A 13,986-nucleotide genomic window follows, 5' to 3' on the forward strand; every position below is an offset into this window, starting at 1 on the left:
GCATCCCATGGGACATGCAGTGGTCCGAGGAGGGGAGGGAAGGGATGTGCCAACCTGTGCCAGGCTAGAGGCATCACCCTGAGCCTCTGTGACAACCCTCCCCTCTCCTCAACCCACCCAGAGGGGCCCAGCCCTAAGCTGTCCCTCTCCAGACCCCCGGCACAGGTGCTGATAGACCCCACGGGTCCCCCCACCCCACAGCAGGGCACTGTGGGGGTTCTGTGCAGCACACAGTGATGATGTGCAGACCCTCGGGTGCTGCAGGGGCTCAGGACCCCTCTAAGAGAGCAGGGACCACCCAAAACCCCAACACCATCCCAGTGCTGCCACTTGCCCGGCTGTTCCCAGGGGGACCCATTCTCTCATATTCAGGGGCAGGGCAGGGCAGGGGGTGTCTGGTGCCCCCTGCCCCACTGGGAAGTACCAGCAGTGGTGTGGGTGGGAGGCAGGGGGCTGAGCATGGGTCCCATCCTCCAGTTCTGAGAAGTGTGATGCTGCTGTGACTGCACCTTGGGACAGCCCCACGCAGTCCAGCTCAGTATAAGAGCGCAGCCCCCGGCTCTGCCGAGCCCACCAGAGACAACGCAGAGGTAGGCACAGACTGGGGGGGCTTGGGGGGACCCTGCTTTGGGGGTGCTGCTTCCAGGGCTGGCTCTGCCCTGGCTGGTCCTCTCCTGGGTTATATCCAACTGGGACTGCCCTTCCCTGCCCTTTTCCTTCCCAGATGCTGGTGCTGCTGGGACTGCTGCTGTTCCTGGTGCCTGCAGAAGCCCTGACTGCCTTCCCCCCAAAGTGTGAGTGCTGCTCCCGGGGCACAGGGGAGGCCTTGGAGGGGGGACCTGGCTGGGGCAGCTGCAGGGACTGCAGAGGAAGCAGAGGGAGTGGGGGACATCCCAAACCCACATCCCTCTGATAGGGGCTGGGACAGCTCTGCTGGGAGATTAGAGGATGAGCATGAGGGTGATGTGGGGTGAGGGAGTGGAGGGATGGATGTGGAGTGCAGGAGCAGGGTGAGGACCATGGGACAGGGTGGTTGTGAGGCCACCACCCAAGGTAGTTTGGGGGACAATCATGACCGCTGGCTCTGCCTCTCACCTCCAGTCCAGGTGGGGAAGCTCAACCAGGACGTGGTGGTGCGATGTGACACTTCAGAGCAGCACATCTCCTGGACACTGAACGGGGAGGAGGAGCCCATGGCCGAGCTAGTGCCTGAGGGCCAGCAGCTCACCATCCTCGGCTTGGACCTGCCAGCCACGGGCAACTACAGCTGCTGGGCTGGCCCTGTCCTGCTGGACACCACCTACGTGGTGGTCAGCAGCACCCGTAAGGAGGGGCATGGCTGGGGGTGATGGCAGGGGGTGGAGGGCTGACGACCAGGAGATTCTCGTGCCTAGCCGGTGGGCATGAGGGCTGTGGGGCCGGGGGGAGCCCCTTGCAGGGAGGGGGCACCACTCCTGGCCTCATGCAGCCCCTGACCAGCCACCCCTCAACCCCTCAGGCGAGGAGGAGATCAATGTGTCCTGCCAGGCTGAGTCCTACAACGGCTCCTTCCACTGCTCCTGGCCCGGGCCCCCCTCTGCCGTCTTCCGTGCCCGCCTCATCCGCAGGTGGGTGCCCTGGGACCCCCCAAACCCACAGCAGCACCACGGGCACCCCGCCCTAAGAGCTGCTCACACCTCCCTCCCCACAGCGATGGCTCCGTGGGGCCGTGGGTGCCCGTGGCCGGTGACCACGGCCGGTTCAACGCCAGCCTGGCAGATCCCCTGTTCTGCCCCTTCGGGGAGGAGCTGCGCCCGCTCCAGCTCCACCTGGAGGGGCTCTCGGACACCTCCTACCTCAACCTCTCCAGGCATTTCTTCCTCCGCGACATTGGTGAGCTCAGGGCAGGAGCAGCGGGGTGGGGGCGGCCGGGAGGCACTGAAGGCTCCGGGGGGAGGGTCTCAGCCCCTGTTCTGAGCCCCCTCTGTCCACAGTGCGTCCTGATCCGCCCCAGGAGCTGATCCTGCAGCAGCGGGGGGAGCAGCTCCACCTGGCCTGGGCCCCCCCGGCCTCCTGGCCGCTCCCCAAGTCCTACTTTGCACTGCTCTACCATCTACAGTACGAGCTCCACAACGGCACCCAGGTAACGGGGAGGGGGGGGGGGTCTCTGCCCAGGGGGGACCCTGCACAGGCTGCCCCCTGTGCCCGCCCTGCCCCTGCCCCATCCCTGACTCCTCGCTGTGCCTGGGAAGATGCTCAGCCACAGCCCCTCCTCACTCTGCTGCTTCCCTTCTTGGGGTGATGAATTGTCACCCCTGGCTGTCACCCCTGCTCCCCCCAGCGCAGCCGGGGCCAGGGGGTGTTGTGTCCCCCTCCCCGAGGATCTCCCTAGACCATGCCCTGCCCCTTTGCAGGTTGAGCAGTTCGTGGAGGGTGCGGAGGAGACGCCGGTGCCGGTGGGAGCGGGACGGGTGCGAATCAGCTGCCGAGACCCCTACACCCCCCCGGCCTGGAGCCCCTGGAGCGCCTGGATGGGCCTCGATGCACCCCAATAACAGTGGCTTGGAGGGTGCCGACCCCACAACAGGAGACCTCCTTTCCCCAGAACCCCCATCCCTTTACAGCTCGGAAAAGGATTTTCCCCCCATTAAAATTCTTTGTCACCACAAACCCTGCTCGGTGTCGGTGGGAAGGGAGGTGCTGGGCCCCCACAGCACAAGACTCAGCCCTGGAGTCCATCTGCATGGCTGGGACAGGCTCCACCCGTGCTCCAGCCCGGCTCGGGGACAGGTGGGGTAGAGGGTCCCCACACCCTGCCCAGTTCATTTCCCTGAACTCCCCCTACCCTCAAAAACCCTCCCAGCTCTGCCTGCTTTCTGGGGACTGCGGTGGGACAACGTCCCCAGGCACAGGAGCAGCACCCCGACCCCACATCCCGGGGTGCAGGATCCCATCCTGACCCCAAAGTGCTGCTGACAGTGGAGCGGGGGGTCAGGAGCCACCCGTCACCACTGGGGGGGCTCAGTTCCTACCGAAGCTGTGGCCCCACAATGCGCCCCCTCAGTGTCCCCGTGCCGTGCCCAGCTCGGGGGTGAGGGGCTGCACCAGGCAGGAGGGAACCCACACCCCTCCCTGAGCCCACGGAGCCCCCCACGCCCCCACCCCACCACAGAGCCCTGGAGCACAGCCGGGGGTGCTGCCCACCCCCCTCCAGCTGGGCCGGCTCCGAGTGATGCCACGGGCTTTATTGAGGTGCTTCCACACGGGTCTGGGCCGGGACCCCCTCCCCGGAGAGGCTGGTGAGTGCGTGTCCCCACGGGCGCTGCCCTCCCGGGGCTCCCGGGGCAGGCGGGCACAAGTCCAGGGGACCCGTGGAACGGGGGGACAGAAGGACCGGGGCTCCGTGAGTCCAGAGATGTCCCGAGGGTCCCAGGGAACCGTGGCCCGGGGTGCAGGAATCGGGGGTCTGGGGTCCGGCGGAGGAACCGGGGTCCGGTGGTGGGGCTGAGGATCCGGTCCCGGGACCGTTGGTCCGGTGGTAACGGCAGGGCCGGGGTCCGGTGGTGGGACCGGGGCTCCGGGGGTCCGCTCACGGCGGGGCCAAGCCGCCCAGGCGGAGCTCCTCGCTCTCCAGCATCTCCCTGGAAAAGAAGGGCCGGGCTAAGCCCCTCGCCCCCCGTGCCCCCCGCGCCCCCCTCGCGTACCGGTACGCGGCGATCTCCGCCTCCAGCGCCATCCGCAGCCGCAGCAGTGCCGGGTACTCCCGCAGGCACCGGGCCATCTCCGCCTCCGCCGCCCCGATCTCCCGCTCCAGCTCCGCCACCCGCTCCTGAGCCGGGCCGTCAGCAGCGCCGGGGCCGCGGGGCGACCCCCGGGATCCCCGGCCGGACCCCCGCTCACAGTGACCTCTGGCCCCACAGGGACCCCCGCCCTGGCCCGAACCCCACCTACACGGACTCCCGGCACCCCTGACCCGGCCCCGGGAGCTCCGCACCACCCCCCACCCCGCACGGATCCCCGGGCAGACCCCCGCCCTACACGGACCCCACCCCACATGGACCCACGGGATTCCCAACCCCGCCCCGACACCCACCCATAGGGACACCCGGCGGCCCGACCCATACAAACCCCAGCTCCCGGTCCCGCCTGAACTCCCCCATCCCTCCCGAGGCCCCCCACCTCCATCCGGACCCCTGACCCCCGCCCCTCCCCATCCCCACCCCCCCTTCTCCCCATCCCTCCGGGCATCCAGCTCCAGCACCGCCCCCCCCAAACATCCACCCCCCCCTCCTCCAATCCCAGCCCCCAACCCCCTCCCTCCCAGCCCCCCAGGCGCCCCCCGCCCCCTCCCATCCCGCACCTGGTACTTGGCCAGCTCCCCGCTCCGCCGGTCCCGCAGCCCCTCCAGCTGCCGGTGTAACGCGCCCACCGCCCCCCGCAACGCCTCCACCTCGGCGGCTCGGGCTCGCAGCAGCCTCCGGTAACCGGCGGCCTCAGCACGGGCACGGAGCACCGCCTCGCCGCCGCCGCCCCACCGGCACCGGGGCCGGCCCTCGGCCGCGCTCATCCCGGTGGTAATGCGGTTCCACCCCTCCGCGTCACGGAACCGCAGCCAATCCCGCCGGTACCGGGTGTCCGACTCCTCCCGATAGCAACGGAGAGGGGGAGCCCGCAGAAGCCTGTCCCCCAAAAGTGGGGTGAGGGGCTGCGGCATCGCGGGTGGCGGCGGGTGGGGTGCAAGGTTGAGTTCAGGGTCAAGGTCACCGTTGTTCCCCCCCCCCCCCCCCGCCACGCCCTTCATCCCCTCCATCATCATCAACAGAGGCTGTAGTCGGGCTGGATGGTCCTGGAGGGGGCAACCCCCGCTTAGCGGGTGACTGGGGAGGGGGTGCAGAGATTTGCCAGAAGAAGGGGGGATTCAGCCCCTCTGCACCCCACGAGTGTCCTGTGGGTCACACCCAGGCTCAGTCTGTGGGAGGTGACTCCCGGGGGCAATCAGGGACTGGGGCAATCCGTCAGCATGGAGGGCACCCCGAGCCCATGGCGGGGGGCTGCACGGGCATGTTCAAGCCCAGGGAGCTGACAGACCAGTGCGGGGAGGGCCGGGGGCCCAGATTGTCAGTCTGTCCCACCACGGGGTGGGGCCGGTATGGCCAAGTCCTTCGTGCACAGATGGAAGGCGGAGGTAGCAAACTCCGACCGGGATAAGGCAAGTGGTGCGGGTGGTGCAGACCCCGCTGCCAGGGTGGGGGGCTTCCAGCACCAGGAAAGGGAGGTCCACGCCCTGCTCCAGGTGGGCTGGAGGCTGTGGGGCCCACGGAGCTGCTGGTGGGGGAGCTGCAGAACCCTGCCAGGTATGGGGGCCCATCCCTGGGCTCCCAGGGCTCCGGGCAGGGAGTTGCAGGCGTCCATGGGGTATAGAGGCCCAGCCCTTGGCTCCCACGGGTGTAAGCAGGAGGCTACAGACATCTGTGGGGTGCAGGGGTGCAGCCCTGGGCACCTGGGGGTCAGGCAGGGTGCTGCAGAGGTCCATAGGGCATGGGGGCCCATCCCTGGGCTCCTGGGGGTCCAGGCGGGGGGCTGCCCACAACAGTGCTCCAGGTGGGGTTTGGTGAAGCTTTGAGTCCAACCGCAGGGGCACAGCCTCACTCCCGGGTGCTCCTGGGGGGCTCTCCATGGCAGGGAGGGGGATGCCAGTGCGGGGCTCTCAGGAAGCTGCAGCCCCTTCCCTGCCACTGTCCAGGCTCAGAGCCCACCGGGCTCCCAGTGCCACCTCCTGGCACATCAGCAGCACCCGGAGCCCTCACACCACAGAGGCCACCCCAGAGACCGACGTCACCTTGTTGTCCTCGGCCCAGGGCTGGAGGTTCTGCAGGGCGTAGAGCGAGGAGTTGTGCATGCAGAGCGGGTCCTGCGGCAGCGGCTGCGCCAGGCTCTTCTGGAAAGCCTCCTGCTGCAGGTGCAGCATCAGCCGGTTGGCCTGCTGCCGCTCGGCCTCGCGCTCCTCCGCCGTCTGACGCCTGCACACACACACCCCCACCGTCGGCACCAGCTGCAGCTGGCACTGCCACGTGCCAGCGGGTCACCATCCCGCAGCACTGTCCCTTGTCCCCTTATTACTGCCATGTGACACATGCCACAGCGCCACAAGAGCTCGCCCCCAGGGCACAGGGGAGGCCACGGTGGTGGCAGCCCATGCCATCCATCCCCAGTTCATCCCAGTCCCAACCACAGGGCTCGCTGCAGGAGGGATGTGGGGTTTGGGGCTGCCAGAGGGATATTGGGGTCATACGGATATATTGGGGTGTCTGCCACAGGGATATTGGGTGGCTGTCAGAGGGATCTATTGGGATGGCTGTCATGGGGATGTTGGGGTGGCTGCCAGAGGGATATACTGGGGTGGCTGTCAGAGGGATGTTGGGGTGGCTGCCAGAGGGATATATTGGGGAGTCTGCCAGAAGGATGCAGGGCTGGGCTGCCAGAGGGGTGTGAGCATCACGGTTGTGGCAGCTGTCCCTGTTACCTCCACTTGGTGCGGCGGTTCTGGAACCAGGTCTTGACCTGGGCGTCTGTCATCTTGAGGGCCTTGGCCAGGGTGGCACGCTCGGCCGAGGCCAGGTACTTCTGGCGGTGGAAGCGCTTCTCCAGCTCGCAGATCTGCACCCGGGAGAAGGACGTGCGCGGCTTCTTGCGCTTGGGCGGCGTGCGGTTCTGGTACGGGTGCCCGATGCGCCGCGTCACCGCGAAGGGCGACAGCGCGGCTGTGGGGACAGCGGCGTCAGGGGGGGCTCAGGGTCACCCCAGCAAAGCACAGCAGGACAGGACCTTGGGGGATGGCAGGGGGCTCAGGGCCAAGGGGGCACATGGGGATGGGGAGCTCCAAGGGAGCCACCAGTGCTGCCTGGGAGAATAGGGGAGGAGGACACCCAGAGTTGTGCCCACCTTAGGGACGTGGGGGCAGCTCAAGACATGGCATGAAGGAGGACTCGTCCCCTTTCCTACCCCATGGCGCAGTCACTCCCCAGCCCTGTGGTCGGCACTGGAATGTCGGGGTGGATGGGCTGGCCCGGTCGCAGGACTGATGCAGGACCATCGAGCCCAGCTGCACAAACCTACCCTCCCCTCACACCGAGCCCTGCCACAGCCCCCAGGGAGCCTCTGGGGCACTGCAGGGACTGCCCAGCCCTGCCCATGAGAGAACAGAACCACAGTAGCTGTTGGGAGGCAGACAGTGTCTCTTTCCATGGGCCAGCAGTGCCTGTGCTGACCACTGCCAGGGGCCAGGGAAGGGGATGTCCCTGCCCAGCTGAGGTGTGAGCCAGCCCTGGTGAGGCCAACCTGCCACATCCCAGCCTTGGTGAGGCCAACGTGCCACATCCAAGCCCCCGAAGCTGCCAGAGCTGCAGGGAGCATCAGAGCAGCAAAGCAGCATGGAGGAAAGTGAAGGTTTGGCAGGCTCAGCCCCCAACGCCTGCACCCCTCCTGCTCTGGCAGCAGCCTTGGCCAAGCCGTGACCCTACAGCACCACATCCCCATGGCACCATGGCACCACAGCCGCCACCAGGGCCAGCACCACGTGGGCAGGGCTGCACATGGCCGGGACCATGGGTGGCCATGGGGCTACATCCCCCCATGGCACAGGGACGTGGGGCACAGCCCACAGTACCCCAGGGCCCCCCTGGCACCCAGAGACCCTCCCTCCCACCCGCGCCCAGGAGGCCGCCTGGCCGCCGGCGGGGGCGGGCGCGGCTGAGGCAGGTGGAGCCGTGCAGCCGGGGGGACAGAGGCCCCCGTGCCCCCTCCCCGCATGGGCGGCCCCTCGCCGGGACCAGCTGCCTCCTGCCCGCAGCCCACCCCAAGGCCAAGGTGCTGAGTGATGGCTGCGGCTGGGAGACCCCGTGCTGGGGAGGGGCAGCCCCATCCACCCAACGCTGGCGCCAGGCAGGAGACGAGGACGTCACCCGCCACCCCTGCGCGGGGACGGTGCTTCGTCACCGCTGCCATGGCGGGGTGGGCCGGGAGGCGAACACGGTTCTGCTGGCGCCCGGGTGGGACCCCCAGAGTCCCCAGCCTCGTGCCCCAGACCCTCCCATCACCCACACAGCCGGGACTCGGCCCCCAGCCCCGCACGGCCTCCAGCCTTGTCCCCACATGCGGCCACACACTGTGGACGTGGCAGTGCCGCCATCTTGGGTGGGAGCGGAGCTGAGCCAGGCCGGGGGTCCCCAGCACTCACACACGGTCCCGGTGCCCGGGACCCCAACCTCAGTACCCCTCCTGCTTCTGGGGTGCAGCAACCAGCACCCCCACCCCAGCACTACTGCTCAGCCCCCAGCACGGCACTCAGCCCCAGCCACACCAGCAGCACCTCAACCCCTCGCTGCCTCTCCAACACCCGCATCGCCGCCCTGGCCTCTCTCACAGCGCTGGCACTCAGTGTTCCACACCGATCCCTGCACGTTCAGATCCAAGATCCCATCCCCAGACACCCCCCAGGTACCCCTGCACCACCACCCCCGTTCTCGGGGGTTCACAAGGCATGGGACATCCACTCCGTGCACAGATGGGCTTTGTCCTCAGTCCCACGGTGAGTCCCCCGCCCTGCACCGTGTCCTCACAGAGCCCCCACATCACATCTCACACCTGCAGAGCCCCCACCCCACTCTCTGCTCCAAGGGAGCCCCCACTCCGCACCCACCCCACACCCCAGCTCCCCGCAGCCTCCCTGTTACATTGGCACAGCGTCGCCACCGGCACCTCCAAACCGGGCAAGGAACCAGACACGGAGTAGAGACCGGAGCCCGCTGGGGCCCCCCGGGCTCCACCCGGAGCCACCGGACCCTGTCCGGTGCCGCGGTGGAACCGCCGGTAGCCGCGTGTATCACAAGCCGCTCCCGCGGGCCCCGACGGCGGCGGGCGAGGACCGGTCACTGCGGGAACCTGTGGAGCACACAGTGCCCGCCATCCCCGACCGATCCCCGTGTCCGCCCCGACCCGCGCCGCGCCCGCCGGATCGCGCTGCCCCGACGGAACCGCGGAAGCGGCCGGTACCGCGTGAGCGCCCGGAGCCGTCAATAGCCCCCGTCAGCCGTCCCGCCCGCTCACCTGAGAGCCGGTCCTTGGCGATGCGGCGCGTGGTCTCCATCCACGGGAAGGTGAGTCCCGGCAGCGCGGGCCCCGGCGGCGGCGCGGCGGGCGCGGCGGGCGGCGGAGCGGGCGCGGGCCGGTGCGCCGGGACGCGGATGACTCCGGCGGGCGGCGCGGCGGGCGCGGGGGTCACGTTCACGCTCACGTTCATGCTCATGTTGAGGTTGTAGGAGCCGAGCGGACCGGTGGGGCCGTAGCCGCTGCCGTAGAGCCCGTAGTCGGGCTCTGTCGCCGCCCGGTGCGGCCCCGTGGGCTCGGGGCCGCCCAGGATCTGGTCGATGCCGAAGCTGATGGGCTCGTGGGGCGCGGGGGGCCCCGGGCCGCCGCCCTCCCGCTCCATCCCGGCCGCGCTCAGAGCCGGCTGGGCGCGGGCATGGCCGGGGGGCGGCGGGGGGCGGCGGCGGCGACGGGCACGGAGCGCCCGGTGCGGGGCAGGACGCGGTGCGAGGTGCGGGTGCGGGCCCGGAGCAAGGTGCGGGGCAGGTGCCGGGTGCGGGTGCGGGCCCAGGGCAGGGTGCGGGGCATGGCTCGCAGCCGCTGGCGGCCCCGGGGCGGGAGCGCGGGTGGGCTGCGGGCCCTGGCGGGACGCGCTTTTCTGCCCCGCTCCATCCGGACCGGCCGAACTCCCACCGCCTGCGCCCTGATTGGCGGCCGCGCCCCGTGATTGACAGCCCGGAGCCCCGCCTCCGCCCCGGGACCCCCCCGCCCCCGCCTCTCCGGGCCCCCGCCCCGGCTCCGGGACAAGCGGACGGGCCCGTCGGGTCCCCAACGCCCCCCGTGCACCGACGGGCTCCGTACCCGTTCGCCCCGCCGGGGCGTCCGCCGGACTGCCTACCCGGTCCAGAGGAGCCGCTGTCGCATCGGGCAGCAGCGCGGCGCCTTTTCGCGCCCCCGCTCCGTCCGCAGCTCCGTCGGCGCTTCCAGCCCCCACTCCCGGGGCGCACGAAGCGGCCCCTGCCCCAGTGCCGTTATGGCGGGGCGCACGCACCGGCGCCTGCCGTGCACAGGCTTCGCACCGAGCCCGGTTCCCGCCGATCCCGTCCGTACGGGAGCAAATGGATCTGGCGGTCCCTGGAGCCAACACCGACCCGGTGTTCCCAGAGCACGCACACGTCCCGGGACATGGATCCCAGTCTCCTCGAACCGCCGTTGCCAGTCGCTGGGGTCTCAGTTCCCAGGAAACCGCCTTTCCCGGGGCACCGACCCCACGCCGACCTTCAGTTCCCGGGCCATGAATCCCTACTCCCCCGGACCTGCCGTTCCCGGTATCATGGACTCCGTTTTCCACGGACCAGACCGTTCAGGGGGATGGAGTCCGACACCCCTGGCCCCGCCATTCCCGGAGATAGACCCCGGTTCCCTGGGATGGACCCCTGTTCCCCGCCCGCGTTTCCCGGTCACAGAGCCCAGCCCGGCCCCGTCGGCGGGCGGTAACGGCAGCGGAGAGCGGCAGTGGCTGGGTCGGGTCTTCCGACGACTATCGCGACAGCGACACGGCGGCTCCCGCGGGTGGGTTCCCGGCGGCTCCCGAGCGGGTCACGGCCCCGGGACAGGGTCTGGCGGGGCGGAGGCGGCTTCCCGGGCACCCTGGCGCCACCGGTCTGGGGCAAATGACATTACCGGGGCCTGCGCCTGTAAATCAAGGCGGCACAGGGGGCTGCAGCTGCCGCACCGGGGGCACTGCACACCCCGGGGCACCTCTCATCCCGGGGGCACCGTAGGCACCGGGCGGCACCGGGTGGTCCCTGGCTCGCCGCAGTGTGGGGTGCCCGTTCCTGCGGCCGCAGCTCTGCCGGGATGTGGGGCCGCGGGAACCGGGGCTGCACGGGCGGCATACGCCTGTGCCATCCTCGGCCATGCCCACAGCCCACCCCGGCACCGGGAACGGCCGAGCTGCTCCTCTCCACACCAGGGGCACCGACGGAGCCTCGTGTGCCCAGAAGCGGAGGGGGACACAGCACCGGGACTCTGCCGTGCAGGCGCCACGGCTTTCCGGCGTTCCCTGCTCGCAGCTCGGCAGGTGCCGGGACAAATCCCGGGGTTCCCACTGTGGCTTTTCCACCTGGAAAGAGCCACCGGCTCCGGGTCTGCTGCGACAAAGGGACCCGCTGTGACCCCGTGGGGTGCAGCCATGGCGGCGGCAGTGGCAGTGACAACGGTGACAGTGGCGGCAGTGGCGGTGACAGTGGCAGTGGGAGGAAATGGCCGGTGCCGGAGGAGGAGGCGGCAGCAGGTTAATTGAACCCGGAGCAGGAGGCAGATGTTGCCGTGCCCAGGGGCTGGAATCTGCCGGGCTGGGAGATGGATTGGGGGGCTGGGACGGGGCTCGGGGCAATGCGGGCTCTCCCGGCGCCTGCTTGCGCCAGGGCCCGCCCCACGCCCAAGGGGGTCTGCAGGCGACATACCCGGCCGGAGCAGCCCCCCCCCGCCCGACACCCTCCAGCAGCACGACCAGGGCTGTCCTGGGAAGGAGGGGAAGAACTGAGGGTGCTCGAGGAGTTCTGAGCCCCTTCCCACCCTGGCTGTTGGTGTAGGGTGTCTCCCTGCCAGGGACCCCACTAGCCAAGGTGTCACCACCTTGTGCCGCTGGCTCTGCCTTCCCAGTGACCCTTGGGCCACCTGGAAGGAGGCCGTGTCCCTGTGCCTGCTCCAGGGTCCTCTGAGCCACCGTGGGGACCAGGCAAGGTCCCTGCACCCGGAATCCCCCAGTGGGCCAGTGCAGACCCTTACTCATTTCTCGACCACAGCAGGGACCTCTGTGTCCTCTTTGTCCCCTCTCCCACCCCAAGGGGCTGGGACTGGCGGTTCTCGTGGGTGGCAGTGACAGCTGGAGGGGATGCTGCAGAAAAAAGGGCATTTGCCCAGTCCCAGCAGGGAATCAGCCTTCAGCCAGCGCAGCACCGGGCCCTGCCACCGCCAGAGCTGCACCAGCATCTCCCCACACCTCGCCCTCTGCGCCCCTCTGCCCCTGGGAGCAGGGAATCACACATGGGGTCTGCGGGGTCTGGCCCCTGCCCGCCCCACCACGGAGGTGCTGCCCGAAGCTGCCGGGGCTCCTCGCCCCGTGCCCCACCGGGACCCGGGGGCTGCCGGTGCAGCTGCGCGGCTTCGTGGTGCCGCGTCCCCGGTGCCGCCCGTGCCAGTGCTTCCGTCCCCCACGGAGACGCCGCGGGCTCCGAAGCTGCTGCCGGGGCGGGGGTCGCTGGGACGGGTCCCTGCCTGTCCCCGGTGCCGGCCCGGTGCCCCGGCCATCACGGCGGTGGCGCGGCGGGGACCTGGCGGGGCCCCACGCTCCCACCGGCCAGAGGCTGCCGCGCGCCCGCTCCCGCCCGCTCCCCCCCGTAATCTCATTACCGCTGGACGTCCCCTTCTTCCTCCCGCTTCCCCCCAAACCCGCTGGCAAACTGGAGGGACAGTCAGCTCCTCTCTGGCTGCTGGGTTAATTCTGGGCTAATTAGATGAACCAGCCCAGATTGGATTACTTTAGCCTGCATTTGGTCCTCCAGTCCTTGGCTTGCGGCTCCCGGGGGAGCTGCTGGCGCCTCCTGCCTCAATCAGACACTTCTTAACCGCATGAAACACTCCCGGTGCCCCCCGCCGCCCGCCCGCCGCGGGCGCCGGCACCCGGACGGGGTGCGCGGGGTGAGGCGGCAGCAGCCGGTGGGCGCGGTGCCCACCCCGACCCGGTTGGCACGCCGGGAGGGCTGGCATGAGGATGGATGGGGCCGGCATGGGGATGAGATAAAGTCGGGATGGAGCCGGGATGGGATCGCTGTGGGGTTGGGATGGGGTCACCGCGGCCGCGGATGGTCCCCGCGGGCTCCCGCGGACCCGACGGCCGAGTCGCCCGCTCGGACGTCACGGTGGCCCTCGGCGTCTGCGCGGAGTCCTCGGGGAGGAGCCGGGTGCCACATGGGTGCGTGGGCGGCTGCACGGTGACGCCAACACCCGGCTGCTGTGGGGCTGCTCCCCCCGGGCACCGCCAGGCTGCAGCCCCTGAGGAGGGGGACAAGGGGTACTGCGGTTCCGGACTCGGGGTGTAGCACGGGCCATTCCCCTCAAACCCTCTGGGGACCCCAGCTCCGTGGTCTGCGAGCAGGGTCAGGAGGGCTGGGGGAGCACAGTCTGGCCTGGGGGGCTGCAGAGGGGATGGATGCCAGCGGAGCGGGAGCTGAGAGCCCCCGGGCTTTCGGTGGGGGGTGAGGGACAGAGCAGGAGACAGAGGGGGAGCTGTGGGAGTGGGGGGCGCACACAGCCCCCACCCCCCGCTCGGGCTGCAGGACAGGCAGCTCCAGCCCCACTGGTCAATGGGAGGGAGCCACGGGACACATGGCTGGGTACACCGGTCCCCTCTCCCACGCCCGGTGCCCTCAGGGTACCCCACCCTCACCACCCCAGGGTCCGACACCCGCCGGTGGCTTTTGAGGGGGTCTGCCCGGCCTGGGGGCTGCAGGTGCCAGTGCTGCCCGTCCTGAACGGCTGGTGCCCGTCGGGGGCCACAGTGGGCCGGTGGCTGGTGGCCGCTGACAGCCACGTCGCTCAGCGCCTCGTTATCGAAGGTTAATTGGATTCTGCAGATGTACTCGGTGCATTAGGCAGGAGCTCAGTCCATGAACACCCAGCCCCCGCTGCCCTATACGGACCCCTGCCCACCTCAGAGGGATTAATAGGGGATCCCTATCCACCCTGCCCTATCTAACAGGGACCTCTGTCCACCCTGGGGGTCCCCTGCCTCCCTTGGGGGTCCCTATTCACCTGACGGAGGTGGAGGGGGGGAGCTAACGCTGCTGCCCTGCACCACTGCGGCCATGAGTCTGTCCAGCCTCAGCCCAGCCTCGCTCAGCCCCAGCGAGGGCTCCG

The 13,986-nt window shown here is 69.8% G+C and overlaps 3 protein-coding genes across 3 annotated transcripts; 1 reads left to right on the forward strand and 2 right to left on the reverse strand.

Moving 5' to 3' along the window:
- The first annotated feature begins 724 nt into the window (after positions 1-724).
- Positions 725-2,649, forward strand: LOC132326967 (interleukin-12 subunit beta-like). Its single transcript, XM_059845658.1, has 6 exons — positions 725-794; positions 1,102-1,323; positions 1,499-1,607; positions 1,691-1,872; positions 1,974-2,122; positions 2,394-2,649. Exons 1-6 carry the CDS (start codon positions 725-727, stop codon positions 2,532-2,534), a joined length of 873 nt encoding a protein of 290 aa, XP_059701641.1. The 3' UTR covers positions 2,535-2,649.
- Positions 2,650-3,203: 554 nt separating this feature from the next.
- Positions 3,204-4,795, reverse strand: LOC132326813 (alpha-internexin-like). Its single transcript, XM_059845492.1, has 3 exons — positions 4,340-4,795; positions 3,684-3,808; positions 3,204-3,620 (listed from the first exon to the last, which is right to left on the reverse strand). The coding sequence occupies exons 1-3, from the start codon at positions 4,793-4,795 to the stop codon at positions 3,569-3,571; spliced, it is 633 nt and encodes a 210-aa protein (XP_059701475.1). The 3' UTR covers positions 3,204-3,568.
- Positions 4,796-5,779: 984 nt separating this feature from the next.
- TLX2 (T cell leukemia homeobox 2) lies at positions 5,780-9,478 on the reverse strand. Its single transcript, XM_059845491.1, has 3 exons — positions 9,085-9,478; positions 6,503-6,740; positions 5,780-5,999 (listed from the first exon to the last, which is right to left on the reverse strand). The coding sequence occupies exons 1-3, from the start codon at positions 9,464-9,466 to the stop codon at positions 5,783-5,785; spliced, it is 837 nt and encodes a 278-aa protein (XP_059701474.1). The 5' UTR covers positions 9,467-9,478; the 3' UTR covers positions 5,780-5,782.
- Positions 9,479-13,986: the final 4,508 nt, after the last annotated feature.

Source organism: Haemorhous mexicanus, chromosome 4 (assembly GCF_027477595.1).
Source record: "Haemorhous mexicanus isolate bHaeMex1 chromosome 4, bHaeMex1.pri, whole genome shotgun sequence".
Classification (NCBI taxonomy): Eukaryota; Metazoa; Chordata; class Aves; order Passeriformes; family Fringillidae; genus Haemorhous; species Haemorhous mexicanus.

Bases quoted from the DNA above. Each gene is read 5' to 3' on its own strand.
- TLX2 (XM_059845491.1), bottom strand. From the start codon at position 9,466: ATGGAGCGGGAGGGCGGCGGCCCGGGGCCCCCCGCGCCCCACGAGCCC. The intron at 6,741-9,084 runs GTGAGCGGGCGG...CTGTCCCCACAG, and splicing joins CGCCAAGGACCGGCTCTCAG to CCGCGCTGTCGCCCTTCGCG. The intron at 6,000-6,502 runs GTAACAGGGACA...GTGTGTGTGCAG, and splicing joins AACCGCCGCACCAAGTGGAG to GCGTCAGACGGCGGAGGAGC.
- LOC132326813 (XM_059845492.1), bottom strand. From the start codon at position 4,795: ATGATGATGGAGGGGATGAAGGGCGTGGCGGGGGGGGGGGGGGGGAAC. The intron at 3,809-4,339 runs GTGCGGGATGGG...GGCCCGGCTCAG, and splicing joins GGGAGCTGGCCAAGTACCAG to GAGCGGGTGGCGGAGCTGGA. The intron at 3,621-3,683 runs GTACGCGAGGGG...CTTCTTTTCCAG, and splicing joins GCGGAGATCGCCGCGTACCG to GGAGATGCTGGAGAGCGAGG.
- LOC132326967 (XM_059845658.1), top strand. From the start codon at position 725: ATGCTGGTGCTGCTGGGACTGCTGCTGTTCCTGGTGCCTGCAGAAGCC. The intron at 795-1,101 runs GTGAGTGCTGCT...TCTCACCTCCAG, and splicing joins GACTGCCTTCCCCCCAAAGT to TCCAGGTGGGGAAGCTCAAC. The intron at 1,324-1,498 runs GTAAGGAGGGGC...TCAACCCCTCAG, and splicing joins CGTGGTGGTCAGCAGCACCC to GCGAGGAGGAGATCAATGTG.